Raw genomic sequence first — 27,977 nt, 5'->3', positions numbered from 1 at the left:
AATGGTTTGGACAAATAATTCACTGGTGTTCTACGAGGAGTTACAAAAGTTTGTTAAAGTTATGCTGTCAAACAATTGAATAGTCGTTTTTAACCCAGGCTGAATTTACACCTTGACTTGCACTGCGTTGTCAGCTGTGCTGTCCAGATCCAATTTAGCCCCTCCCCCAACCCCTGGGGTCAATTAGCTCCTAATTGGGGGTTAATTGTCACGTCGAGATTTGACCCGGGCCGCGCGTGGCACTTGTGTCTTTGTTTGTTTTGATCTTCGTGGGCTTTTTGTGCAAAGACCTAATATGGCGGGAGTATTCATTGCGGTGAAAAGGGTTTTGAGAAAGCTTAATAGCCTCGGGTGTTGCTTTGATGTAACTAGAAGATGGTCCTTCTTGCTCTTGTAGGAAGATGAGATGAGCTAGTAATTGACGTAAGGACTGCTGCTTGGTGTTTATATTTTCTCGCTTTCCACATTTTTGTTGCACAAAGAACTTCATGGTTTGTAATTATTTCTATATAATCCGACATAATTTTTCACAGTAATTTAAATAAAATATTATAGGCTACTTTAAACTCGTCTCCATTGAAATTTCCATTTATTTATTTTGAACCTCAAGCTCTTGAAATACTTTCTAAACTCGTGTAAACATTATTATTCGCGTGGTTGCGTATTTTAAACGAACTGGTGAAAAGGTAGCTCTTCTAACGCATTTTCAGTGCAAACAAAACAATTATGTCATTGTCAAGGCACTTTGCCAGGGCGAGGGGCCAAATTCTTCATCGGAATTTTCATGCGTCGTCTTAAAATATAATATTTCTGACATAACAAGTTGCAAAATATGCCGGCACGTTGGGAAACCGGGTTGAAAGAAGCAGTTAGTTCTTAAAATAGTTAAAATTAGTTTTAAAATGTTGAATCATAAAATGTGTATGCTATTAGGCAACTAAACTTTGTATGTCCTTTGAAAAAGGGGGGGAACCTGCAAAATGAAAAAAAGAAAGACGTGGGATCTTTAAAAACTACCGTTAACATTGATTAGCTAATTTCCCATGATTGCTATGATAAAATAACTGTGCATTGACATTGATTATGTATGACATTAAATATTTTTGCAATCCTTGTAAGCATAATTCTTTCAAAATTAGGGCAGATTGAGGGGATTCGGAATTTCATACTTCGAACAAAGTTATATTTATTTTGTATTACGATACCAGAAGTGTGTACTGCGCAAGGGACGCGTTTGAGTTTGTATAGTAATACATGATGCTGAAAGATTGTTTAGTCAAAAGGTGGAAGGGAAATTGTAGAGATTATTTGTTTGCCATGGTCATGAGTTCAAAATGCACTATAAATAGGGGTTGCCTTTCGTCTACAACTCATTGAGCTGTAGACGAATGGTAAACCCTATTTTAGTTACATCACAACTCAGGGGTTAAACATGGATTTTAATAAATGCACTATTTTGAGTGAAGAAGAGTTGAGTGATTCGTAAAGCCATTCTTAGGGATGAAGTGGTATTTTTAGCGAAAGCTTGAGATAATCTAAAGGGATGAACTCATTTACCTCATCAGCTCTTTGTTATTGTAATGAGTATTATGTTACCTAATGCAGATAAACCAACAGGGTAGGATAAAGAGACATTTTAAATGTACGACTTTGGATTTGTGGTATTTTAAAGCTGTCTGGGATAATGTTGATACGCATTTGAGGCTTTATCCCAAGTACAAAACAATGCACTATTTTGAAAATAATTTGGAATAGTGAGGGATATGTTGTGGCAAACTTGGTGATTGGTTACAGAAATGTGGTATATCTCGTCTGGTTAAGTTGGCAACCTTGACCTCAGAGGCACGCGGGGTTCAATGTCGCTAGATATCTAGGGCAACAATAAACTTTACTTATGGTTTGGTAATTGAAAATGGCGGCGGTTATCTGCACTGACCCGCGGCACTTCAAACTGTCTTATCGGTCATGACTGCATTGGAACCACTTCGAATGGTTTAATTTAAGGAAGCGTTTGATTGTTTGATTGCTGTTAACATTTGACCAATACGTAGATTTCCCTGTACGTTGTATAGGGGTTATTTCGCGTTGATTTGTGTTTGCGGTTGAATGTTATATCAATTTCAAAACAATCTGCTGACGTTCTTCGCAGTATGTTCATTTCGTTTTCTATTGGTTTGATTCTAATGTAAAATTCAAATCCTTTTTCGGCATTTGTCTTATGTCCGATAATGCCGAACTCTCATGTGTATTTCCAATTTTAGGGATCCTGTTACAGCGTGCACTTTATTGTTTTATTATGACACCAGAGTTCAATAAGTCGTTTCTAATGAAACCGTTCTATTTTGTGAATAGTTTTAGAATAAATGAACAGTAATGAATAGTGAATAGCTCTCCCTCAAGGTACGGGTGATCATACTTTTAATAGTTAAAATAGGTTTAAGCAGACTGTAATATTGAATTTGGACAATGAAGCAGACATCAGGCACTACATGTCAATGGACCAACAGTAGCAGTATCAAATTGATAACTCAAAAAGTTGAATTATCCAGATTGCGCTGGATTGACAACGCTACAAGCAGCTGCAACATTGGTGGTATGATGGGTCTATTTAAATCCATAGTCAAATTAATGACATGCTTACTATTGCTTTACGAAAATGCTCACATGTTCGCTACGAGCGCTATCCAAAAGGATAGAATGTCGCTTGTCGCACGGGCCCCATATTTTGAGAGGGGGTTGTCAAATTGACCGGTCTGGCGTGTCGCACGTCCGCAGACGAAAGATTACCGGTTAACTCAGATTTTGGGACGATTTTGGTACGTTTAGGAATGCCAGAACGGCATTCTCAGTAACAACCGTGATTTCGGGCGGCGAAACTCCTAATCGTCCGATTACTTTTTGTTTCCTGTCAATGTTTTGTGGCTTAATTTCTTATTTATAGTGGGGATTTGCCTACCGCTCGCATTGGATTTCAAATTTACAACATATTGGACATTGGATAGTACACGGGAAAATTGAGATATGAACGTAACTGTGCGTATTTCAACCCAAATTTGACCCGTTCAACAGACAATAGCAAGGGTAAGTGGGGCGCGGATATTTGTATATACAGTATTGATTTATAGGATAGAAATTTGTGTAGAGTAAAGCCGTTTTCTTTTCAGCGAAGTTCCCCATCAAAGCCTCAAGCTATGCGCTGGTTACAAGGTGAGGATTGCTACATGATGTATGGCAGAAGAGCGGAAAATCGAGCGTGATGTTTACACGGTGGTTAACTTGGAGGCTACACGCAATCTATAGGCTTCACGGATACACAAGTGTATTGTCTCGTGTTTGAAGTATCCGCACCGGACGCTAGTAACATTCTAACGTACTCTGCGGTGTTTCTAGTTTTTATTTTGTATTTTTTTTACTCTCTATCGTGTCCACATTCTGCTCCGACGGACTGGTTATAGTATTGTCATTTAGTGAAAATAACTGAGTACTATATTAAAAAATACCCCCGCCTCAGCAAACCTGCTAACTAAGCGAATTTCCATTTGTCTGAATCGATTTTCAATTGAATTTATTTAAATAACATTAGGTTTAACGAGTACCTAGGTTTGCTGCTACAAGGAAACTAATAAAATGTATTTTTTAGTAAAATATTTAATAGCTTAGTATGAAATTAATAAATTTGCCAAGTTTGGTCAAAATATATCCATAAACCACCAAACTACTACATGTTTACAATATTCTCCATATAAGAATAACATGGGAATTTTAAATTTAATATTTTTTAAATTTCATCTGTTACCAATAACCATACAAAAACACTTTGATAGGCTATACGGTACCAAATTTTTTGTTTTTGTAAATATCTTTAAAAAGGTCTAAGAAGAATTTAGGAAATTTTGTGTATTGAGGGTCGAAAATGAGAAAACCCATTTTCCCCATAAAACGCCCCGTAAAACCCTGTTCCCATGGTCCGATCATTACACTCATTCGAGTTTATCCCGCCTTACGCCTTCAAACCAAATTTCATCAACAAAATCGGAAAATATACTTAAATTATTGCGTTCACAGACGTATATAAAATCTATAAAATTTTGAACTAATGGTGTTTTTAGCCTCTGGGGACATCAAAATGAAAAAAGAAAATCGGTCCCGGGCCTAGGTCTTACCGTGCCACCTACGGTAAAAGCTACTTTCCTATAGGGTAATTCGTCAAAATTGCGAAATAAAGTAGACATTTGAAAAAATATGACATTTTTCTTAGTAGTGTGCATAAACTTTGTGTAAATTGTAATTTTTGTCAAACTGTGGGGGAAATTGGGATTCCGCTCATAAATAAAAGAAGTGCATTCTTTTTCAAACAGTCGGTAAGATTGAGATGTTGTACACACATTTAGAATCAAGTGAAATTGTAAATACAATGAACGAATTGGTGAATGTGAAACACTTCAAATTGTGGTGGAAATTACTAATTTATGCACACATTTAAAGCAAATTTGAATTGTTCAATGCATAAAATTGTATTAATTTAATCTTGAGTGAGGTGGAATTAATTTGTAAAAGTTTGGGATGGAAAGCCATGTTTGTGAGATGAATGACATTTCTTCGCCAAGGTACATATACATATAGGCCAAGGACATATAGCCTGGACGTGACCTGTATCCCACCTCGCCAAAATGCATTAAATGCGTTTATCGGCTTAGTATACATCTACTTGGTTTGGCAGGCTTTGTGATTGATACCTTGGAATCTTTCCCTTAGTTTATGCTTGGACGGGGATAATAAGATTGAATTCGACCATGGCTAAATCTATCTCCGCATCTTCACTGTGGTGAAAGGATTATGCTTTTTCACCACACTATGATGTTTTTGGCTGTATTACATACGTTAATTGGTGGCTGAAAGATACGTTTTGCTGGCCATGCCAGCTGTCATCATAATTTGGGGACCGAGCAGGTTTTTACAGGCCGGGGCCGCAAAATCAGCTGTCCGCTTACTTACATGAATGCATTTTAAATACACAATCAAAATCCATAGCATTGCAATTAGAATTGCGTTATTGTCACCGTTGCCTAGCAACTATTTATTTTTATTTTTTCTGATTCCTCAAATTATTTCTTCACATAACCTTAAAGTTGTAGTTGTGTTGACTATCAGTGTGCATTATTATAGTGGTAATAGGGTATAGTGTGGTGAACAATAGCGTTCGTACCACGGACCGAAATGGTTTTGCAGCTCTCGATCGATTTAAATAAAAAAATTAAGATTATAATAAAAGCTATCTCGAGCCGGCAAAACCTCATTTTCGGCCCTAGGTACGAAATATACTATTAATTAAACAGTTTTAGAAGAGTTCGAGTCTCAAAACACCTCGAGTAGTTGACCTATGCACTTTGCAGTACAATATTTTATTTCAAAATCAAAAGACATCTAGAATTCCCACCACTTTTCTTTTCCGATCCCAATATGGCGAACCTTTCTCTGTTGGGAAACCGAGTTAGCTAATTATTCCGAATGTTGCAACTTCGACCTTCGCCATTGTCGCAAGTACCGCTCACACTCAACTATTTACACGTCTTTATTGTAACTCTGCACATTTGCATAGCTGAACTCACTAGCTTTGTTTCTACGCTGAACGCGTATTTCTGCGGGTTACGGTTATCTGGTGGAAAATTGATTGTTTGCGGTGGTTTATGCGGGGTTTTAATGTTTACGACAACCTTTAAGTATTTTTGATACTCAACCTTGGATAACATTTTCTTTGCCACCGTTCGAATAGAAATTTTCGACTCGTTTCCGAAACTTTCGATTACTCAATCGAAAGCTGAAGGAGAGGAATCACATTTTTTCGGGAGGAAAGATTTATTTGCTTAGTAAAGCGTAGAATTAGGCACAGAATTTCTATTGCTGTGACAGAAACCTATAGGAGCTGTACCCCCCTAATACGGATTTTTCTACAAAAATAAAAATTTCATTCTATTGTGTTGGAATGTGCCCCAGCGCAGTCTAGTTGAACAGTTTACAGTGCAGTGCTTCGGTTTGTTGTGTTTTCATAGATTACACTATTTATTATTTTTTCTGTAAAGGTTTTCACTATATACAAGTAGTACACCTCAACTTCCTTATATTAGTGCCGTCTTTATCCGCATTAAGGTTATTGAATTAAAATTGAATATGATTAAATGACCTCGGATTCCCCATTCTGGATTGAAGGTTTAGTTGTTGACCATAAATAGAACTTTAGAACATTGACCAATAGGACTATAATAATTCCATTCGCATTTAAAATTGTAGCCAGTTTTATCGTTGTTGCATTTCCGGCAACAGTTTTCTGTTATTAATTATTACTTGCTATTCGAACCAAGGCTAACCCATCATGTAATTATTACTGATTTTTTTCGAATGTGCCAAATTTTATAGTAGCTTTTACCCCTCCCTCGCAACAGGGTATTAAATTACAAAACTCCTGCCACTGCATAAAGAACCAAATAAATTGTATAGATTTTTAGATTATTTGTTTACATTTTCTACATAGTTTTGCATATTATTCTTCCTTGCTTTTAATTACAGTACATTGTAAAGAAATGCATTTGAAACATTTTCATTGTGTTGTATTGCGTTGTGTTGTATTGCGTTGCATTGTATTCTGTTGTGTCTAGCTCGGGGATGCTGGTCCAGACGGGGTGTTCCCCCAAACTCTCACATATCGATCCTGGCCTACCCTAACTCTACTCCCCCTCACCCCCTCCCCCCCTCATCATAACTCTCATTCATACGGCCAAACACGATTTTGGTTTCCGCTTCCAGCTTCCACTCATTAAATTACTCTCCTTTGATGATCACGCTCAGCTCCAAAGGATGCGGGATGTTATTACGCTTGAATAGAAGAAATTCGATTTTTTTTACTGAAATGTGTTAGTTTTTTTTGTGAAAAGGAATTTTAATATCTACGAAAAGTCTTTGATGACAACAGCTCTAAACGAATATTATATTTGTCTTGATCTTTATTTTTCTTCATTATTTCGCCCAATATGTGTTACCTATATTTTATTTTTATTTTTATAAATTTGAATAATGTTTTTGATTATGAGCTTAAATTTGAACAAATATAAATTTATTCGTTATCATCTCTACGATAATTACCGTTAATAACTACTACAATGGATAATCGTGACCAAGCTTTCCTACTTATGGCGAATTTGTACTGTATTTTTTATTCAATCATAGATTTCAGAATTTATATTTACTCTTTGGTTAATATACCAGAGGACTAACTATAATTTATAGTTCGACTGTGATAGTTTGTCAAGATAGTTTTAAAATAGTTTTAATCACAATAAATACATTTTAGGCTAAACAACAATATGTACACCATACAAAGCGAGCAGAATTAACCTTTATATTGTCTTAAGCTTAATAATAAGTTTTATGATGAATAATGTATAAAAGAGTATCTTCAATCTATGGTTTTATCATTTACTTAAGCCATGTTTGTTATCGGTGTTAGTTGAGCATTAGTTATGATGACAACAGTTTTAGCCATGAGATACAGCCAGTGCCAATTTTGAAGATGCATTCATTATGTGATCATTGGGCTTGAACCAAATTTGCAAAGAGCTTTCCAAATCAGTATAGTTTTCTTTTGCTGTGGGACAGATGCTCCGTGAGAAAAATCTCTAAAATTATCATCTTTAGTTTATTTAACAACATTTACTTTAGAATTTCATATAGTCTTTGGGTAAATTGGTTTTGACCCGTTTTACTAAATTAATTTTCAATTAGTGAAGTTAGAAGATTTGAAAGTCGTAAAAATCGTTACGTATTTATTCTTAATTTAATTTTAAAGTATTTTTAAAAGCTAGTTGCTCGAATTGAAATGGACATATACTTTTTTAATGCAATAGCAAGTGGATCATACGTCCAAATAAGTACAGCTAAAGTAAGTAAAGATAGGTTTATTAAAAAAAATTATAGCACTAGTAATAATATCAATCAGTAAGAACAGTACACAATTAATCAATGTCTTTAAAGTTCTAAGAATCGGATTTTGATGTTTCCAAAGTTTGTTTTCTCTCCTTTATCAAGATAAGTGTCTCTGCTAAGTATTTTCTACTATTTCCTTGAGATATTGATTTTGTATAGCATTTCCTCAAAGTTAACAGTGAATGTTATGCACTTTTTGTGAGATGCATTTTTTACCGCAAGTAAGATGTAAAAAGTGAATAAAAATACAAATTAAGATAACATTTCAAGATTAGCTACATTTTACGCGTAACTAAGTAAAACTCGTACGCGTATTAACACTCGTAAAACCTAAGTATGAGTGGTTATAAACCACAACGCTCCTCGAACGATAACGGCAATTATTTTATCTAAACTGAAATTTAATTGGTCTATTTTACAGTTAACAAACGAAATCGTCAGAACACGGTTCCAACAATGGTAGAACTAGATCTAATAGTTTATTCAGATGCATTTCATGACGTCCAATGATATAAGTCATGTTATGTTGTCCAAAATATAATTCTTGGACTAACTCCTAACGTCCATTATAACATATTTTACTGTTGCACGACGTCCAAATTTCATCATGTCCAAATTTTGAGTAACTGCAATAAACATAGTCTTTCTAAAGTTTTTTTGACGAGTTGCAAGCTTTGAAAATGTTTTCGCAACGAAACATGTAAGCTGATGAGCAATATTAATCGGGCTGTATCACTTTTGTTCCGCGGTTGAAGGCTAATTTCTTCACATCACTTTTGTTCCGGGGATCAGCAGGTAGATTTCGGGACCGGCCGAAACATCGCTTTTTTCCGCGGACATCTCTCTTGTTCCGCGAGAGAGGGGGCTGTATTGTCCCTCCCCCAAATCCTCTCTTTCGCCCTCCTCCTAATTTTTTATGCGGGCTTTAAAACTCGTTAAACTAAATTTCCCCCTTAGCAAAAATATCAAAAATTTAAATAATTTAACCTATCCTAACCTATGAAAGAAAGAATTAGAAGGAGAGCGAAAGAGAGGATTTGGGGGAGGGAGAGTGCAGCCCCCTCTCTCGCGGAACAAGAGAGATGTCCGCGGAACAAAAGCGATGTTTCGGCTGGCCCCGAATCTACCTACTGACCTCCGGAACAACAGTGATGTGAAGACATTAGCCATCAACCGCGGAACAAAAGCGACACACGCATTAATCGTTGGACTATTTGACGGAAGTTTGTGAAAACCTATTATTGTCTACAATCTCTGGACGTCATGAGGACTGGTAATCGTAAAACAGTGCATCTTTTCTTTACACTCTTAAAAAAGTAGCAGTTGCACCACGTCCAAAGCCTAACCTAATCTAGTCCAGCTAACCGTCCAGCGGCTTTGGACGTGGTGCTAACAACGATATGAACTTAAGTGCCTATGTACTGCTAGGTTTTAAGAGTACTCCCGCACGACAACCAATCCCATGTAGTCCAAAGCTTGTAGAAATAATATGTTTCTTGTAGTTTACGTATATGATGAAATTTGGACGTCGTGCAACACTCCCGTGAATTCTTACATCACATAAGTATCGTTATTGTGTGACTGCAGTTAAACTTGAAAGTTACACAATAATTACTGATTAATGATCATTATTCGTTGATCTCGTCAGCTTATTTATTTCACAACCTTGTATGATCGCCAAGGGTATTTTTAGTTAGAAAATAAAAGCATTAAAGGCTCTTTGCCAAGTGAAGCAGTGATTGTTAAATTGTCGAAGTAGAACCAACAGCCTCAATTCAATCGAGTTTAAGTATATGCAATTTTTATACATTTTCTTTTTTTCCTTTTTTTAACGTAAACTTTCTCTCTTGACAAAAACACTTAACACCAAATACTGTAACTATGGACATTAATGTACAAATTTGTCAGTATTGTTGTTGAAGTTGGATATTACAAGCAGACCTCTCATCCTATATTTAAATCTTATTTTATTGTGTTTCATGTCCAGTTTGAGTGTTGATTTCAACCAAATCGCTCTGTCTCAATTTAAAGTTATCTATTCAACATTATGTGAATTATTTGGTTAAATTTTACAGTTGCTTAAATATTAAGACATTAATAGCAACCATCATTGGGGAGCGAGCTGGCGTAGTGGTTAGAGCGTGAGACTTCAGTCCCTGAGGTCCTGGGTTCGATCCCCGCCAAGTCACCAATGGATTTTATCTAAGTGATAATGCCGCAACCCCTAGGTCCAGCCTAAAGCAATGTGAAAAACAATCCCAGACTCGTGCCTAGCGTCCTAGGACAAAAAAGAAAAAAAATAGCAACCATCAAAACTCAAAAAGTACTCTGCATGCCAAATGTAAAAGTGCTTTGAATCATCCCTGTGAACATATTGTGGGCAAGTTTAAGGAAAACTGAAGAAAAATGTGGAAGACTGAGAAAAATTCCAAAAACCTCGTTAAAAGTATTACAAATTAAAATTCTTTCCCGCAAAGCCATAATAATTAGGACATTTAATCCAAACAATGATACCTACCTAACATATATTGTTGTGAAGGTACGGCATGCTTAAAATACAGGGTGGAAGTGTAGAAGAATATGTGAATTTGACCATTGAACTGGATATTGTTATTGAGTTATACTTCGCATTGAAGTTGGCAAAATCAAAGACCATCGAATAATATTGTAAAATGGAAGTCTAGACTTAAGGCAAACCTTTTATCGAGGTAGGCCTATACTTATAGTGTTGGTGTTTGCAATGTCAACAATGGGGTGTCGTTTAACAGTTAAGGAAGTAAAACGTACAAAATACCTTGTAATGTCTACCTAACACCTTTTTATCGCGGTATACTTGCAATCTTTGTTTATTATGTTAGTTATTAAAAGGTCGTAAATTAAAAGGAATAAAGAAGAACTCCTTGCCGATGTGTAATTCTAAATATTAGTTCCTAGCACAAATACTATAGGATTCGTGGTTCCTAGGTACTTGTTATCGAGGTTTATTTACCACTCTGCCTCGGTACGGTTTCACTGGTCACTGACATACAGCAGCAGCTGTTGTGGAACTGCAGATAAACTTTATTGACATCTGTCCGTTGGCGAAATCCCCCTTTTCGGTTCAGCCGCCCGCCCCTTTAACTGTTTTCCGTAGCTGTCTTGAAATTTCATCGAGTGCTTTTTGTTTGCATCCTCATTGTTCTTCAATTATAGTCCAGTCAATGAATGATCCAAAAGTAGGTGTAGAGTGCGTGAGCAGGTAACTAAGCGATTCCTTCAGAAACTTGTTCAGGGGGCTTAGGGTGTTAACATACCAAAAGTCCTGACTCCTAGGTGGTGAGCCAGGGGGTGGAGGGGGGAAAAGGGGGGGGGAAAGGTACGCATTTTGGGTTTTTTTGATTATATCTCGAAAACTATCAACTTTTTGTATACTATAGTAAATTATAAAATTGAAGAAGACTAAATTTTCTACAAGAAAAGTATATAATGTGTTTATTTTGGTTCAACAGATTACGAGTTATAACTTATTTAATTGATATCTTATTAAGATACTCCTTCCATAAGAAATACATGTAAATTAGTATGCGAAATGGGGTGAATCCTATCCGCCCAAAGGAAATATAACTGATATTCTGGAAATATTGACAAAATTTCCAGTAATTTGGCACTTTAATCATGAAATTTTGTCAAAAATTAAAGCGAGGGTGAGCGTTTAAAAATGGGATGATTTAAGGTTTTTTTTTATATTTCCAATAAACAAACACCAAAACTCGAAATTTTGTTACCTCGCCCTCGCCTTAATTTTTGACAAAATTTCATGATTAAAGTGTCAAATTACTGGAAATTTTGTCAATATTTCCAGAATATCATTTATATTCCCTTTGGGCGGATAGGATTCGCCCCATTTTGCATACTAATTTACATGTATTTCTTATGGAAGAAGATTTTAATAAGATATCAATTAAATAAGTTATAACTCGTAATCTGTTGAACCAAAATAAACACATTATATACTTTTCTTGTAGAAAATTTAATCTTCTTCAATTTTATAATTTACTATAGTATACAAAAAGTTGATAGTTTTCGAGATATAATCAAAAAACCCAAAATGCGTACCTTTTTCCCCCCTTTTTCCCCCCTCCACCCCCTGGCTCACCACCTAGGAGTCAGGACTTTTGGTATGTTAACACCCTAAGCCCCCTGAACAAGTTTCTGAAGGAATCGCTTAGTTACCTGCTCACGCACTCTACACCTCATTCCTTGACTGGACTATTAACCCTTTTGTAAAGTTACGAAACTCAATAATGACTTAAATGTAAAGAGTAGTTTTTAAACGTGAACATTTCATTTTTGTTGCATAGTAAGTATGGAGAGTGAAACCAAGTTTTAAATGAGCAAAGTTAGTAAACAATATTTCAAAATTATTCGTCTCATGACTGTTACTATGTACTTTGTGTGCATCGTGCCCAATTTAGTATATTGTTGTGGCATAACTTGGCGGATAGAGGAATATTTCGCAGTGTTATGACAAGCCTTATCGCTTGCAAGTGTTGTGGCAAACGTCCAATTCTCCTGGAGCAATTGATGTTGGTCGCCAGCAACAAAATACAGCACGCTATATGGTTCGAGTCTCGCTGAAGTATGCCTTTGCCTATGTTATATTGTGATCTGGTAATTTGGTCCCCTTCAAGAAATCGTTGTTTATTTAGAAAAGAAAGTGGATAAGTCTCTCTGCGGGAGTTTGGCCATTGTCTCTTACCCCTCACCTCGACACTTCCTCATTAAACAGATGAATCATCCGCATTGGAAACTGACATTGTCTAATTGCCTGGGGACAACGTTCATGATATAAGGATACGTATAAAATGTGCTAATACTCGCCTAGCAGTTGATAAAATTAAACAAAATACAGTTTTATAAAACTTTGTTCAATGGTTGTTTTATTTCTTCTATCAATGGTGGATTTGAAACCTGTTTTCTACGGTTAAAGAGCCACGCTGTCGTCTTTTCATACATATAGCATGGCGTAGCCCCACAGTAACTGGTCAAACGATACATTACTGTCGCATATGTTTAGAAACAGTTTATAGTTTAAAATATAGAAGTTCTGTTAATGAATGTTGGAATAAAACCGAACAATGTGTGACAACAGTTGCCTAGTGTAGTGGGTGGTCGAATGGCCGAGGCAGTAATGTTATCACACAATCTGTGTCCATTGTCACGGTCTCGTGTTTACGCAATCACCACCGCTGTACTGCAGTACTGCACGCTGCACGCATCAGTAGGCCAGCTGTATGATAAACATCAGTGCAGTATAGCATCAGTAGGTACGCTTCATGGTAAATGACAGTAGCTAAGCTGCTTAGAGAACAGCTGTCTTCATTGAACCGTTGTCTACTTTCCAGTGCATGTTCAAAGAACTGCAGGAGTCGGTAAACGTTGTAATTGTCAAACTCGTGATCTATTCTAACGTCGAACCTTAAAATAAAAAAAAATATAGGAACTGTAGTTAATCTAAATAAATATTACTTGTGTCTTTGGCGCAGCGCGGCCGTGCCCGTGACCGCCTTCAGTCATCGCGGAAGAGCAACAGTCGTACCGAACCTTGGGGAACCCCGCTCACGTGGAATGTTTCTGGTATCACTTTCTAAACCAGTTCTGATAACGCCGTCCCACTCCCACTGCTTTCTCCGCTTTGTTTACTCCCTATTCGGGACTCCCCTCCCAGTTAAATGGATCATATCACAGTGAACTTTGACCCGTCGTGAGTTGCTGACTGAGCGGTCAAGTTGCGCGTCAAATTTTCTTTGTTTCTCGAGTCTCTCTGTTTATTATTTGTGATGTATTTTCTAGTATGAGATTGGTTCTTACTCGTTTTTATTGTAAAATTCAGGAACATTTGCAAATCAGCCTTTTTCTAGGGAGGGGAGCTCTCTTTCACTGCATATCCTCTTTCAGTTGCAGATCTATAACTCTTGAAGGAACTGAGATGTCAACCTTTATCGAAATAATAAGAGCCGGACTTATCGTCCAGTTCCTAGCCAAGTTTAGAACGTCGTCCATTTATTTGACCATTACCATAAACTGTAAACTTTTCACCACTACTACATTAGCACGACGGTGATTTACCGGTTCACAGCACTAGTTTATGCTGTGTGCTGAGTTGTGTTGGCAACACCGGTCCAGAATAACCTAATGGAAGGCGTGACAACTTTGCAGCATGAAATGTGGAGGCCTGACTCATGGCTGCGGCTTTTGACTCTGTTTATTTTTGTACCTAATTGCCCCGAGTTGGTGTTTTCGCCTGTGATTGGTTCATTAGCCAGTCTCGCCCTTCCAATCATCGCGGAATGATTGACTTGCTGGTCAGCTGCCAGCGGCGACGTTCATTCATGTATTTCCAGACTCGTAAGGAGGTGGGTTGTCATGGAATGTAGGACGATGTACGGTAAAGAACATTTTTTGTACGAATTACGAAACATTTTACTAAGACAGTGTCACAACAGCATATGAAGATACTCCGGGATTAACAAAATCATTTTTGCAGTTGATATTGCTTGATGCAGGATAAGGCTGAAGAAGTCCTTGAATTGCCCATGTGCAAGTTCATCGTCTGCTGCAATGACAGATCATGCGACTTCACACTTCTTATCAATCTATAATCTATCTACAAATAAGTGTAATTTATTTCCTATTCCCTTTTTTCATTCATGATTTCATTTGGTACAAAATGTTGATTTCGTGAAAAGTTACTTCAAGTAAAGGGATGTATTCATCGTCAATTTGGCAAGAACTGTATGACGGTCTGTAGATGCACAGTAAAAGCTATTTACTCGCAATAACAACACAACACACAACAACAATTTCCATGTTATATTAATTTATTTAATATCAAATCTTTCTGATTGCGAATTCCCGTTTCATTAGATTTTTCTCAATCTTGGCAAAGGGTATGGATGGTTTTCAGATCTAGCAAGGGGTCAGTAGGGTAGAGTCGTTTAAATTTATATTTAGTTGGAGTTGGTATATTAGAGTCGAGATTAATTTGACTCTAGCCGGAATTAGCAGGCCGATAATTGGTTAAAATTAAGCTGCAAGTTGTTATTTCAGTGAGGGAAATTGTTGGCTGCAACCAGTTTTATTGTGAGCAAATCTTAGTATTTTTGTTAATACCACAGTGCCTTACCGAAATACATTGACCAGCTAAACTTATACTAGTCTTTAGAGTACAGTGTTGTGCTCCTGAATACTTAAGACAGCTGAATTCAAATTAGAGGCCTAGCTGCTAAGAATAGTTAGAGTTTGGCGGCGGTCCGACGGTCTGGCAGAGCAAACCACTTGTCTCTCCCTCGCCATTAATCGTTCCAGAACTGAAACGTCCCTTTGGCCTACTTACATAGCACAGTGAAACAGAAATTGAAATAGCATTGCGACTTTGTGTTCGTTCCTCTGGAATTTGCCATGGCCAATCTATATATATATATATAATCCATAGCTGTTGTCATAAATGTAAAAGAAATAATGCTAGTGCTGCACCCTGTTGGTAATCCTTGTAACTTTAATGCTATTGAAAATCATAGAACAGAACCAACTTGTTTAATTGAAACAGCTGTTAAGATTCATTAATTCCATTTCTCATAAGGTTAACATGGGAACCTTTGCTCCAGAGCCACTGGGGCGGAGCCCGGAAGGATTGTTGGGATAAAAATATGCCTATATGTTAATCGGGAATATGAGCTATCATCATGCCGAATTTCAGCCCGATCCGACCAGTAGTTTTCGCGTTTACTTTTCCCATACACACAGACACCACCTCTTTTTTATAATAGTATAGATAGACTAGCTGACCCGGCGAACTTCGTATCGCCTAAGTTATAGGTTTCCCCTAAGACAGACCGATGGAAAGAAAGTACCGTTACGTTTAATTTTCAAGATGATCTCGTTCGCATCGCTCAATCACGTCCTGGTTGAAGTTTGTTCGCTACGCTCACTCACCTTTGGTGTGGAGCTCGTTCGCTACGCTCACTCACCTTTAGGTTGGAGCTCGTTCGCTGCGCTCACTTGCCTTCAAGTTAGCTCGTTCGCTACGCTAACTCGCCTCCAGGTTGAAGTTCGTTCGCTTCGCTCACTCACCTTTGGGTTGGAGCTCGTTCGCTACGCTCACTCACCTTTAGGTTGGAGCTCGTTCGCTGCGCTCACTTGCCTTCAGGTTAGCTCGTTCGCTACGCTAACTCGCCTCCAGGTTGAAGTTCGTTCGCTACGCTCACTCACCTTTTGGTTGCAAATTAGCTGTTGTCATAAATGTAAAAGAAATAATAGTGCTGCACCCTGTTGGTAATCCTTGTAACTTTAATGCTATTGAACATCATAGAACAGAACCAACTTGTTTAACTGAAACAGCTGTTAAGATTAATTAATTCCATTTCTCATAAGAATAACATGGGAAACTCCAGAGCCACTGGGGCGGAGCCCTTTTAAGAATTTCGAAACGGGAAATAGTTTACGTCCGATTCGCATACCTACAGAATTTACACACCAAATTTCATAACGATCGGTGAAGTTGTTCCGGAGGAGTTTGCAGACAAACACTGTGACACGAGAATTTTATATATTAGATAGATAATCCAATGTATGTTTGTTTGTATGTATGTTTGTCCTTTATGGACTCCGAAACCGCTTGACAGATTGTAATGAAACTTTCAGGTATCATTAAGCATTATTCAAGGATGGTTTGTGTGAAGTTTGGTGCAGATCCGTCAAAAGGGCTCCGCCCCAGTGGCTCTGGAGTTTCCCATGTTAACCTTATGAGTACTCATATTTAAATGGAATTAAAGATTCTTAACAGCTGGTTCAACTAAAGAATTTAATTCTATGATGTTCAATAGCATTAAAAAGTTAATAGGTTTACCAACAGGGTGCAGCACTATTATTTTTTTTTCAATTTATGACAACAGCTAATTTGCAACCAAAAGGTGAGTGAGCGTAGCGAACGAACTTCAATCTGGAGGTGAGTGAGCGTACCGAACGAACTACAACCAAGACGTGATTGAGCCATGCGAACTTGCTAATCTTTAAAATGAACGAGCATTTGACATAAAACCACATTAGGACAGGACGACGTCTGTCGAGCCAGCTAGTGTGTAATAAATATGTGACATTGAAAGTCATCTTGTTTCTACTGACATGACTGATAAATAAGGGAAAGGAATTTAAACTATTTACAAAAATACAAACCTATTTAGCACTTTTTTTTCAACACTACTCTTAAACCTGTCTCTTCTATGAATGTTTTAAACAGTAATTGATTTATCTTGCCAGTATAATAAATTAGATATAGGAGCGAGCTGGTCAAGTGGTTAGAGCACGGGACTTCGGTCCCGGGTCCCGGGTTCAAATCCTGCCAAATCATCAGTGGATTTTATGAAAGTGATAATGCTTCAACCCCTAATTTGGAGTAATGTGAAAAAATGCTGGGCTCCTGCATAGCGTCCTTGGACAAAAAACATTAGATAGCTGAATGGTTATATTGCTAGTATAGCACTGCAGTCAGATGGTCAATGTAAACCTGAGGAAATCAGTAGCTTTTTGATGGTTCGGAACTGAAGTCAGCTTTCCTTGATCAATAATTTTCATGAATCACTCTTTAAGATACAATTAATTTTAGTAAAGCTACAAGCTACACAGATCATTACACACTATTCTACACTCATCTTTAATTTATTTTCTACATAAACACAAAATAGACCAAATATATCGCTGGTGGTACAGTGATTTAGCATTACTATTTTTAACTTGGATCCTTTTAAAAGAAGACCCGCCGAAAATAGCTTTCAATAAAACCTGATTGGCAAGATGAAATTGAGAGTGTAGCGGGAAGCGGGTTTTGATTATGTTTTGCACTTTCTATTGCTCCAGAGACCTGAGTAGGTCAATTGAGTGGTTAGACTAGCCAGTGATGATGATTAGAGACTGAAAATTGCTCTCAATTGCTTCCGCAATCCGCATAGCAGAACAGTAACTGCGATCAAAATTCATTTTTTCATTCATTTTTTTATTTAGATGTTAGCGACCTCTTTTAACCTTGCATTTGCCCGTCCACATAGACTAACCGCCTATGCGTGGATCGTATACAGCAAAACAAAGAGTAAGCTGGTACAGTACAAATGTGAACTGTACTGATAAAATGTTTTCGGCAGTGACCAGGATCCGAACCCACGACGTTACTGTCTTGGACCTGAAGTCCGCGACGCTACCGACTGAGCCACCGACTCATTAAATTATTGTTAAGGATGAGAAAAATCAATGAATTACTAAGCAATTCTTTTTTATTGAATCTTATGTCATCACTTGAACATTGGAAATTTCATATATTCGTAAATCCTTAATTAGTACTTGTAGAATTTAATGGTTTATAATTCAGCAATTAGTAATGTAGGTTGATAATATTACAATCATTATAGCCAACTTTTAAACTATACGATCTTATGAATTGCTTTATCCATAGAAATCCTTTTGAGTTCACACAAATTTATTTTAAAACCAAACCTTGAATGAAATTTAGGACAAATTTCATGTTAACCTCTCTACTAAACAACAATTAGTAACTTCAAAATCGCTAATGTAAAGATAATGTTTACTGTCTCTTTACATTATTAAGACATATGCATAACAATATATTCACTTATACAAATTTTAACTCAGTAAAATACCCAACATGCAACACTAATAAACAACCAACAAATCTATAAACTACATGATAAATCCCAGCCCCTGGGGAGTATAATGAAGTCTTGGATACATAATAAACACACACATGATAGTCTCACATGATAGTGATACATGATAGTCTGACATAATGGTTAACTCATCCATCGACAAACCAAACATGTTTATGTTTAAGCCAAGTAGTCCAACTTGTGAAAGAACCTCTAAAATGCAACCGTTCAATGTTAGACAAAGTGAAAACCATCCTTAGACTCATTTAGTATCAGTAAACTGTTGTTTTTAGTGCCCAAGAGAAAGTAGGGTCAAAATTTCCGAGCTTTCTGAAAACACTTCTGTACAACTCTTCTTTTACATTGTCAATTATCCTAACGAGTACTTAACGTTTTTAGAACAATCACTACACAATTGTATCTCATAGGATGTATGTAGAAAGATCAATCCGTAATAGACCAAAAGTATAATTCGTTTTGAACACCATTTATGTAACATACTATGAAGACACGCAAAAATATTTTATAGATTAATCAAAGGTCTAGATTTGTCTATGTTTGAATGTATGGGATAAGTTTCATAGGAATAAGTTAACTTCATTGCAAGTCCCTTTGCCCAATATTATTTTGATGTGCTGCTAGGACATGCCCACCATGGGACCAGTGCCCTCTACTCTGTTTATTTACTCATCTACTCCAAACACGCTAATTTCGGAACATCCTGTCAGTGGTAGCTTCCCGCATCTCCACCTCACTAACTCTGATAATTGAAGCAGAGTTAATTTGAAACTGTTGTCAGTGCTATATTGTATAACTGACATAAATCAAATAAATCTGAAGATTGATTGTTGTAATTTTTGCAGTTTGTTTATACTTGTAAACAATTTAAACATGTTATCTTGGTAAAATAAATCTACATGAGACATCTTACTATACTCATATTCTACAGTATACTCTCTTTTGTATTTTGGTTAAAATACGTCCAGTTTTTTCCCCGAGATAATTGGTAATAAAAAGTAATTATAAAAGAACCTGGAATACATGGGGTAATCTTGATGATGAGAACCGCACTTAACTTACTAAGAGTTAGCTGAATAAGGAAAACCATATGAAATACTGTACAGTGTACACAAAAAACCTTACAAGCTGTTGATAGACATGTACCCGTTATTACTATTCATGTACGCATGGTAAAAATTCAATTTTATAACGTTACAAGGTAACCTCAGGTGTTTTTGTTACGAAACCTTCTCCACTTAAGGCCTGTGGGTCATTTTGTCTTTGCTCTGGTGCTCTTCAGAATATAACATAACACTATCGTATTGAATGTGACTTTTAACTTTACACTGTGGTTTTCAGACATTCACGGCATGGTGCAACTCCCACCTTCGCAAGGCTGGCACATCGATCGAAAACATCGAAGACGACTTCCGCAACGGCCTGAAGCTCATGTTGCTCCTGGAGGTGATCTCCGGGGAAACTCTGCCCAAGCCTGACCGAGGCAAGATGCGCTTCCACAAGATAGCCAACGTCAACAAGGCACTGGACTTCATCGCAAGCAAGGGTGTCAAGCTGGTATCCATCGGTGCGGAAGGTCAGTGGAGGCAAATGGGTTTGGTTATCTGTTGGGGCTTTTTTAAATAAGAATTTAAATTTTTTTTTTGTGATGTTGTAAAAATAATGTCAGACTATTACAAATAAAAAGGACTGTATTTGCAATTTATAAAGTCAAGACAAAAGTAAACAAAATCACAATAATTGAAATTAATAACAAAAACATATGGCAATAAATAAATACAAAGAACATTAAACATAACATCTTTTCCCCTCCAATGGAAAGGACAGCAACTTTAGTCAGAGGCCGGCGGTAAGTTCCTTTTGATGTTGTGATGTCTACTATTCGTACTTGGCCATCGTGACTTGGGTAGAGAGCCGAGATTCGGCCAAGGGGCCATGTGTTTTTTGGACAGTTTTCTCAATTATTATTGCAAGATCGTCAATCTTCGGTGGGTCCAATTTCTTGTGGCATTTGCTAAAAATGAGTGGCCTACTATGGGAACAAGATTTTATTTTTTAACCTCAAACTATAAATTTTGGGCAGTTTCTTTAAAAAAAAATTGTTGAGCCTTAAAAACAAATAATTTAGTTCATTGAAGTGTGTTTTTGTATGTCTAATTGTTAAAAAAGAAAATTCTAAAACACTATAATAAAAATTTCCACATTAGTTATATGGATAGTAAGTAAGTAAACTGTTGTTGTCATATGATCACGCTGCAGATGATTTTTATGAAATTTGATACAAACAAGTAAACCTACATTCATCGTTAACATGATATGTGTGTATCATTTTGCTCCCCGCCTGTTTTATAAATTTCGTCATTTATTGCAAAACATACCAATAGTTAATCAAGGCTGTGCTGATGTTTTCGCAACGCTAAGCCTGAAACAAGCCCTTTGTTCAAATTCAACATGTGTTGTTAATATCTTATTAACGCCTCATTGGAATCATATCTTCTATTTAGTTGCTTGTTTGTTGGACTTAATTAACCAATAATCATGTTTCATGCAAATGAACAGTTTGGTAGTAAGTTATATGATTTGTTTTTATAGAATTCACCTGTTTTGGGACGGAGACTGTATTTTCTCTAGTAATTAAATATGTACTCGTCATTGATCTAGTTTGGCTATTTAGTACTTTTGTACAATTTGACACATTCTAGTTAACTCCAAAAGACAATTGTACTCTGAAAAGTGGTTATTACATTTTAACATTTTCCAGCAAATGGAAATTTGCTTAGTCAGTAGCTTTGTTACAGTGGGGGTATTTTGTTTTATTGTATAGGCCATGTTATTGATATGTAACCTCTTGATTACGGTACTGAAATATATAAGTGTGCCAACAAAAAATCTAGGATAAGTGACTCTACAGACAAAGTTTGTGATGTACTCTGATGGATGACTTGACTTACAGAAATTGTTGATGGCAACCTGAAGATGACCCTGGGTATGATCTGGACCATCATCCTGAGGTTCGCCATCCAAGACATCTCAGTAGAGGAGATGACAGCCAAGGAGGGGCTGCTGCTGTGGTGCCAGCGCAAGACTGCTCCTTACAAGAATGTCAACGTGCAGAACTTCCACCTCAGGTCAGTAAATAGATGTGTTTGTTTAATGCAGACTAGCATTAAAAGCAATACAGTCGTTTAAGACAGCGGCGAGCGGCACACACACGTATACCTACTTTATGAATATAAATGCATCGTGAGTGTAAAATGGAGCTAATGATCTTTGTAGCTTTGTTGACTAAAATCAGCTGTTTCATTACCCAAGACCATTAACATAGTCTCCTCTGACGCAAAGGCAATGTCAAACAATGTGGCAACGTTGCACTTGCCAGCCTATTGGTAATAACAGTAATAGTAAACATGTAAACATACACATTACAGAGACGCTCCATATGAATTAGTGCAACAGCTGTAGGACGGGATTGTGGCGTTGAATCCCAAAGATCAAAGGCATCTGGGTGCAGTTTCAAACAACCAAACAAATTTATTTTGTTGAATTTTAGCCTCCTAATCACATTTAAAAACTATAAACTGATACTACAAATACTACTAATATTCTACTAGGGAGCGCAGATTACTAGAGGTGTTCCTCAAGGATCTGTTGGCCCACTACTGCTCTCAATTTACATCAATGACATCACAGGACATATCACTAACTCACACTACTATCTATATGATGACGACTTACAGATTTACTCCCACTTTAATGTAGGTGAGATGGATACTGCTATGCGACTCATGAACTTTGAGATTGAATCAATAACTCACTGGGCCAAAAACAACGGACTTAAACTCAACATTGACAAAATTAAGCAATGATTGTTGGCTACCCCAGACTAATGACTAAATCAACTTACTCACTGCACCACAACTTAGATTTAAGGGAAAGCATCCTACCTACTGTGACAAAGTGAACTAACATTTGAATTGGTCTGACCAAGCTAATTCCACTTGTAAATGGGTTTTTGGTGCTATTCACACCATCAAACATTTCGCAGAATACCTTCCATTGAACTTGAAAATCATATTAGTATAAACTCTTATCTTGACTCATTTCAACTACTGTGATGTGGTGATCAATGACATGACTAATGAGGTTTCTAGCAGACTTCAGCGAGCGCAGAATTCCTGTATCAGATTCGTATTTGGCCTTAGACGATATGACCATGTCACTCCCTGTTTCAACCTGCTTCCATTAATGAGGTTAAATGAACTTCTGGAATTACACACCCTCTGTTTTCTACACTCCATCATCTATAGTAAAATTCCAAAATATTTATCAGATAACTTCCATTTTATTTCTGACATCAGTACCCGTGCCACACATAGAAGAGGCTCTCTCTCTCCTTTTATCTACACCAATTCACCGGACAACAGTTTGAAAAAAATCTTTCTTAGTATCTACAATTCAAATGTGGAATTCTCTTCCTGACCATATAAAATCCATAGAAAACCGTGTGAGGTTTGGGGAAGGGATAAAATCTATTATATTGAGCAGCAGGCATGAGTGAGTCTCTGGCGCTGGTGTGGCGGGTTGTTGGCGGCTTGTGTGAATGGACTTTTTAGGATTAGTAAATTTAATTTCATCATGTTTATTATATAGTACTTTAGATTATTTAATTTTATTTATAAAGTGGGTGGTTGTATTTATGTTTTAGAGGTTAAGTGGTAGAGAGGACTTACAAGTCCTAACTTCGCCTCTTAAATAAAGACATTTTCTATTTAATAATTTCATTAAATTGGTGTAAGTACCTGCATATATGCTATCTAAAACGTTGCGGTATGGCAACTAGTTTCGACTCACGAGTTATCTTCAGGCCAGAATTAAGATGTTTTCTTGCTTCATCGGAGGGTGTCAACAAGTAGGACACGCACACGGACATAAAAAACGTGAACATTTAGGGGACGAAAAACCAGAAGGTAATGGCAAGAAGATACCTTAGTACTAACCTGAAGATGACTTGTACGTGAGTCAAAACTAGTTGAGATTGCTTTATCTTTTTTTACTATTCTGTTTTTGCATCTTGGGTATCAGTAGTTTAAATTCACAATGTTTGACTTGGGTTGGTTTTTTAAGTCTTGTTGTTTTTCCATTTCAGTTTCAAGGATGGTCTGGCCTTCTGCGCCCTGATCCACCGTCACCGACCAGACCTCATCGACTACAGCAAACTCTCCAAGGACAACCCTCTCCAGAATCTCAACACCGCTTTCGACGTCGCTGAGAAGTACTTGGACATCCCTCGCATGTTGGACCCTGAGGGTACGTAACTAGAAATGTCGGGATTCAATTAAAAATTAGTTTTTGTTTAAATCGGTGTTAAATCTGCAAACTACAGGTAGCCTAAAACAGATGTTTTTTTCAACGTTTGTCACTCCAAAGTTTTATCTGAATTGAACATTCTGCTGAAGAATTAATTTAACGATATCAAACGTTTTGAGGCAGTTACTGCCTGGCTGATTTTTGAATCTCCATGCCTACATCACTATAACTGGCCCTGGTATACAATTTTTTTATGTCAGCACTGTTCTGAATTTAATTTAAAAAAATAAAACTTCTGTTAAAGTCAGTTTTACTTACAGTATCAATTAAAAGAATATAAAGTCAAGGCTTTATTTCAGTTTGAAGGATTTGCATGATTGTTTTTTTACTGTGTGGTAAATTATGAATAGTCAATGCAGTTGTGCAGCACTTATGTTTTTCTAAAGGGGTCTTTTATACAGAATCTTTATTGGAAAAATGACACTGAGAAGTTACGGATTTTTATTTAAGGGAACTGGTAAATATTCTAAAATTTGTTGGTTTGACAAACGTAGTTGATTTGAAAATGGTTTTCATTACCTGATCTGTTGTATGATCTATGTTTTGTTGCTATACAATAGTATAGTTTCAGACTTCTATAATCACCAAATGTCACAGAAAAATGTGTCATATAATCTTTTATATACGTCAAAACCGTTCAAATTCCAAACTTAAAAACACAAACACTTGCCAAGCAAACAAACTAATTAAACTAACATAAAACCTATTGAACTGCTCGTAAAGGCTAGTTTTTATTCATTTAATGTTTTTCATCTGTGTAGTCAAATCAAAGTGTGCAATTTCAATGGTTTTGACAAATCTACAGCTAAAAATGACATTCAATGGTCCTGTGGCACCTGAAGATAAAACTATAGAAGTTTAAAACTATAGCAGTTAACTGCTATTGTGCAAATTAAACAATGTTCATAATTACTCAACTGGCTACAACATAACGTTAAGAATTGGATGTATACTACTTGTCATTGTCAAAGATACTACTAATTACAGATCATTTGATGGATCAGACATGTCCAAACCAGTTTTCAATCCAGAAATCCACTAATTCATGATAAAGTTGAGTAGGTACCAACCAAGATTTTCATGTTTAGATCTGATCAACACCCCCAAGCCAGATGAAAGAGCCATCATGACTTATGTCTCTTGCTACTACCATGCCTTCCAGGGCGCCCAGCAGGTAACGACACGCGCGGACTCGCTTGCTCGCTAATACGCAGTGTTGTGTGTTTAACCATTCCACAGCCTCCAGTTCCAGTGTCGTAGAGACATTCCTCATCCGTTCGTTCAGTGCCATTTCATTGTTCACCAGTGTGTTTAAATAGTTTTTGATTTTTTTCATGTGAGTTTTGTTTACCACTGTTTGATTTTGCTAATCATGAGCTACAGTTGTGTTTTTTTACAAATGGTGTGACTAAGAGGGTTTAGTGTGACGAGTTTGATTAAAACACAAATTAAATTTTTAATTATGAAAAGTTCACAAATCATTGTGAAACTCACTGGTTATATACAATGAATTTGTTTGATTATTTTTCTTAATACACTGATTTAGATGTATTGATCAAACGCTTTTGAAATGTGTATGCAACTCAACAATATTAATGTAAATGAAGCATGGTTTTTGCTATATCAAATTTACTGTTTTATGTTTAAACATATTCTTTTGCAAATACAAAATTGATTTTCTGACAACATGCTTCAAACTCTTTGAACTCTTTGAAACTCTTTTTTTAACTCTTACTCTTTGCTTTAAAAGTGTTGCTACTTCTTACTGTTCCGACCTATCCACTGAGAACCGATTTTATTTCATCTACAGGGTGAGGCATTGAAAGCGCCCCAATTTATAAATAGTACAAACTCAATAATATTCACCCTATCGATATAAATAGCACATCAAAACACAGCTTATCCTTTGCCATTTTAACTTAAGATAAGTCATTTTTCCATTTCTTGAAAACAAAATCCATACAAGTGACTTCCTTTTCCTACCTGACATTCGTTTTTGTCTCTTGAAAACTCCATCAAATACTCCTCCAGCATTTCTTCAGGAATCACTTTAGTTTTTGGACAATTCTTAGGTTCGGTTCAAGCAAATCTGTGGGGCGACTTTGAAAAGCCTCGCATTTCAAGTAGCTTATCAGAATAACCCCCCCACCCAAAAAAAAAAAAAAAAAAAATGGCCAACATAAAGCTTTCAACAACAAAAGTTCCCGGCAAATCTTTTTGGACTTTGAGTTACTGCGATTCACACTCTTTCAACATTTGCTGGTGTAAGTACAAAGAGTTTTGCGGCACCCACCAATTAATTATTAAGCTGTTATTCTAAATAATTTTACCCAGTTCACCATTGTTTTCTAATCTGGAACAGCGCCATGTTGACCAAAGATGGAACGTGGTCTAAACAATCTCTGGGTTTTTGCACAAGAATCACTATATTTAATAGGTTTCCACATCAAAATCTCAGTGTTAATAGCCTTTAGGCATAACGTTTACTAAAATGGTATAGTTTAATTGATATTATAAGTACAGCTGTTCATTCATTGTTGCTTTACTTATAGTGTGACAACGAAAGAAAATTGGGGTGCTCTCACTGCCTCACCCTGTATATTGTTTTTTATTCTATTTGTATTCATTGTTTTTATCAGGAAAAATCTCTAATCATATTTATATAAACCAATGTCAATTGTATTCTAGATTTATCATTGTTTCATTCATTTAGATTTTTCAATTTCATTGGATTTCATTAATAGATTCGTCAATGATATAAATTAAATAAATTACGACACTTTTTTAATACTTTCTTATTTTTTTATATTTTATTTTACAAAACGAGCTTGCAAAAATCTTAGGACCCTCTTGTCTTTGAAGTGAACATAGTAACAATACCAACATGGTAATTAATGCTTTCATTTGGACGCTCTCAAGACCTTTAATGGATAGTCAGAGCCGGTACAACCAAAAAACTGGCCCTTACTACCAAAAAATAGTTTCCCAACAATACTAACTAAACAGAAATCTCATTGTAAAGTATTATTCCCCACTTTTTCTTTTTCCATGATTTTGCATTTTTTGTATTTAGCACCAAGTGCGGTCCCCTCTGATATGCAGAGCCTTGTGCAGCATTTTCGCTCAGGCCTATTGCCAGCTTTTGGAGTTCCCAATAATTTTCCAGGTCTTACCATTACAGAATTATCAGAAAATTTTCCTCTGAAACATTTTACTCTCCATCCAAAGTTCTTGGACATTTTCAAGCTTAAGTTTGCTACAAGTGATTTGTCAACCTGTGTACTTTGTAATGTTTTACCGCTTGAAGCTGTTGTCAAGACAGAAGCATACTGATCGTAAACTAACGCTGTAGTCAAGTGTGTGCTTTAACTACGCATGTGTGTGTGTAGATATGACAAACACAGCAATGCCAGACGAACGAGCGATTATGACTTACGTCTCATCGTACTACCACTGTTTCAGTGGTGCACAAAAGGTACACAATTTTGTACAGTACATTCTTGTAACAATCATTTTCAAATTGGTCTTGTAATCAGACAGATTTATTTTATCATTTTTAATAACGTAAGGGAAAGTAAAAACGGATTGGCCTTAATATCCGTTAATTATTTATTATTTGTTTTTAAGAGATTCGATTGTATCCTTGGATATCCTCTTTTGAGAAGATAGTTCGGGGGATTGGAAAGGTAGATTTTCCCTCACTGAACAAAGGAAGGGTTATAAAATATAGAGTGGCTGGTAAAGGATTTGACTATATACATCATTAGAGCAGGCCAATATCCTTAGATTTTGAGGAATTGCTCATATCTGATAAGAGTGGTTTCTCAAATACTGCAGGAAATAATAAAGAAAGAAGGATTACAAGCGACATCTTACATCTTACATTATATCTTATAATGTTTTTTTTTTTTTTAACTGACT

The 27,977-nt window shown here is 36.5% G+C and overlaps 1 protein-coding gene across 3 annotated transcripts in view; it reads left to right on the top strand.

The window, feature by feature from the left end:
* LOC128983965 (alpha-actinin, sarcomeric) overlaps nucleotides 1-27,977 on the top strand; it is a 79,149-nt gene that overhangs the window by 37,271 nt on the left and 13,901 nt on the right. Inside the window, exons 2-6 of one of the 3 annotated variants that reach the window (XM_054403246.1) lie at nucleotides 20,031-20,265; nucleotides 21,643-21,817; nucleotides 23,836-23,996; nucleotides 25,145-25,240; nucleotides 27,446-27,531. In XM_054403246.1, the coding sequence (XP_054259221.1) occupies nucleotides 20,031-20,265; nucleotides 21,643-21,817; nucleotides 23,836-23,996; nucleotides 25,145-25,240; nucleotides 27,446-27,531 (753 nt within the window). The remainder of the gene's footprint in view (nucleotides 1-20,030; nucleotides 20,266-21,642; nucleotides 21,818-23,835; nucleotides 23,997-25,144; nucleotides 25,241-27,445; nucleotides 27,532-27,977) is intronic. The other 2 variants (XM_054403245.1, XM_054403243.1) reach the window with 2 other exon arrangements.

This window comes from Macrosteles quadrilineatus, unplaced genomic scaffold, assembly GCF_028750875.1.
Source record: "Macrosteles quadrilineatus isolate MER2022 unplaced genomic scaffold, UCM_ALF_1.0 Scaffold_2__2_contigs__length_208266976, whole genome shotgun sequence".
Classification (NCBI taxonomy): domain Eukaryota; kingdom Metazoa; phylum Arthropoda; class Insecta; order Hemiptera; family Cicadellidae; genus Macrosteles; species Macrosteles quadrilineatus.
This window is presented reverse-complemented; position numbering and strand designations above follow the sequence as displayed.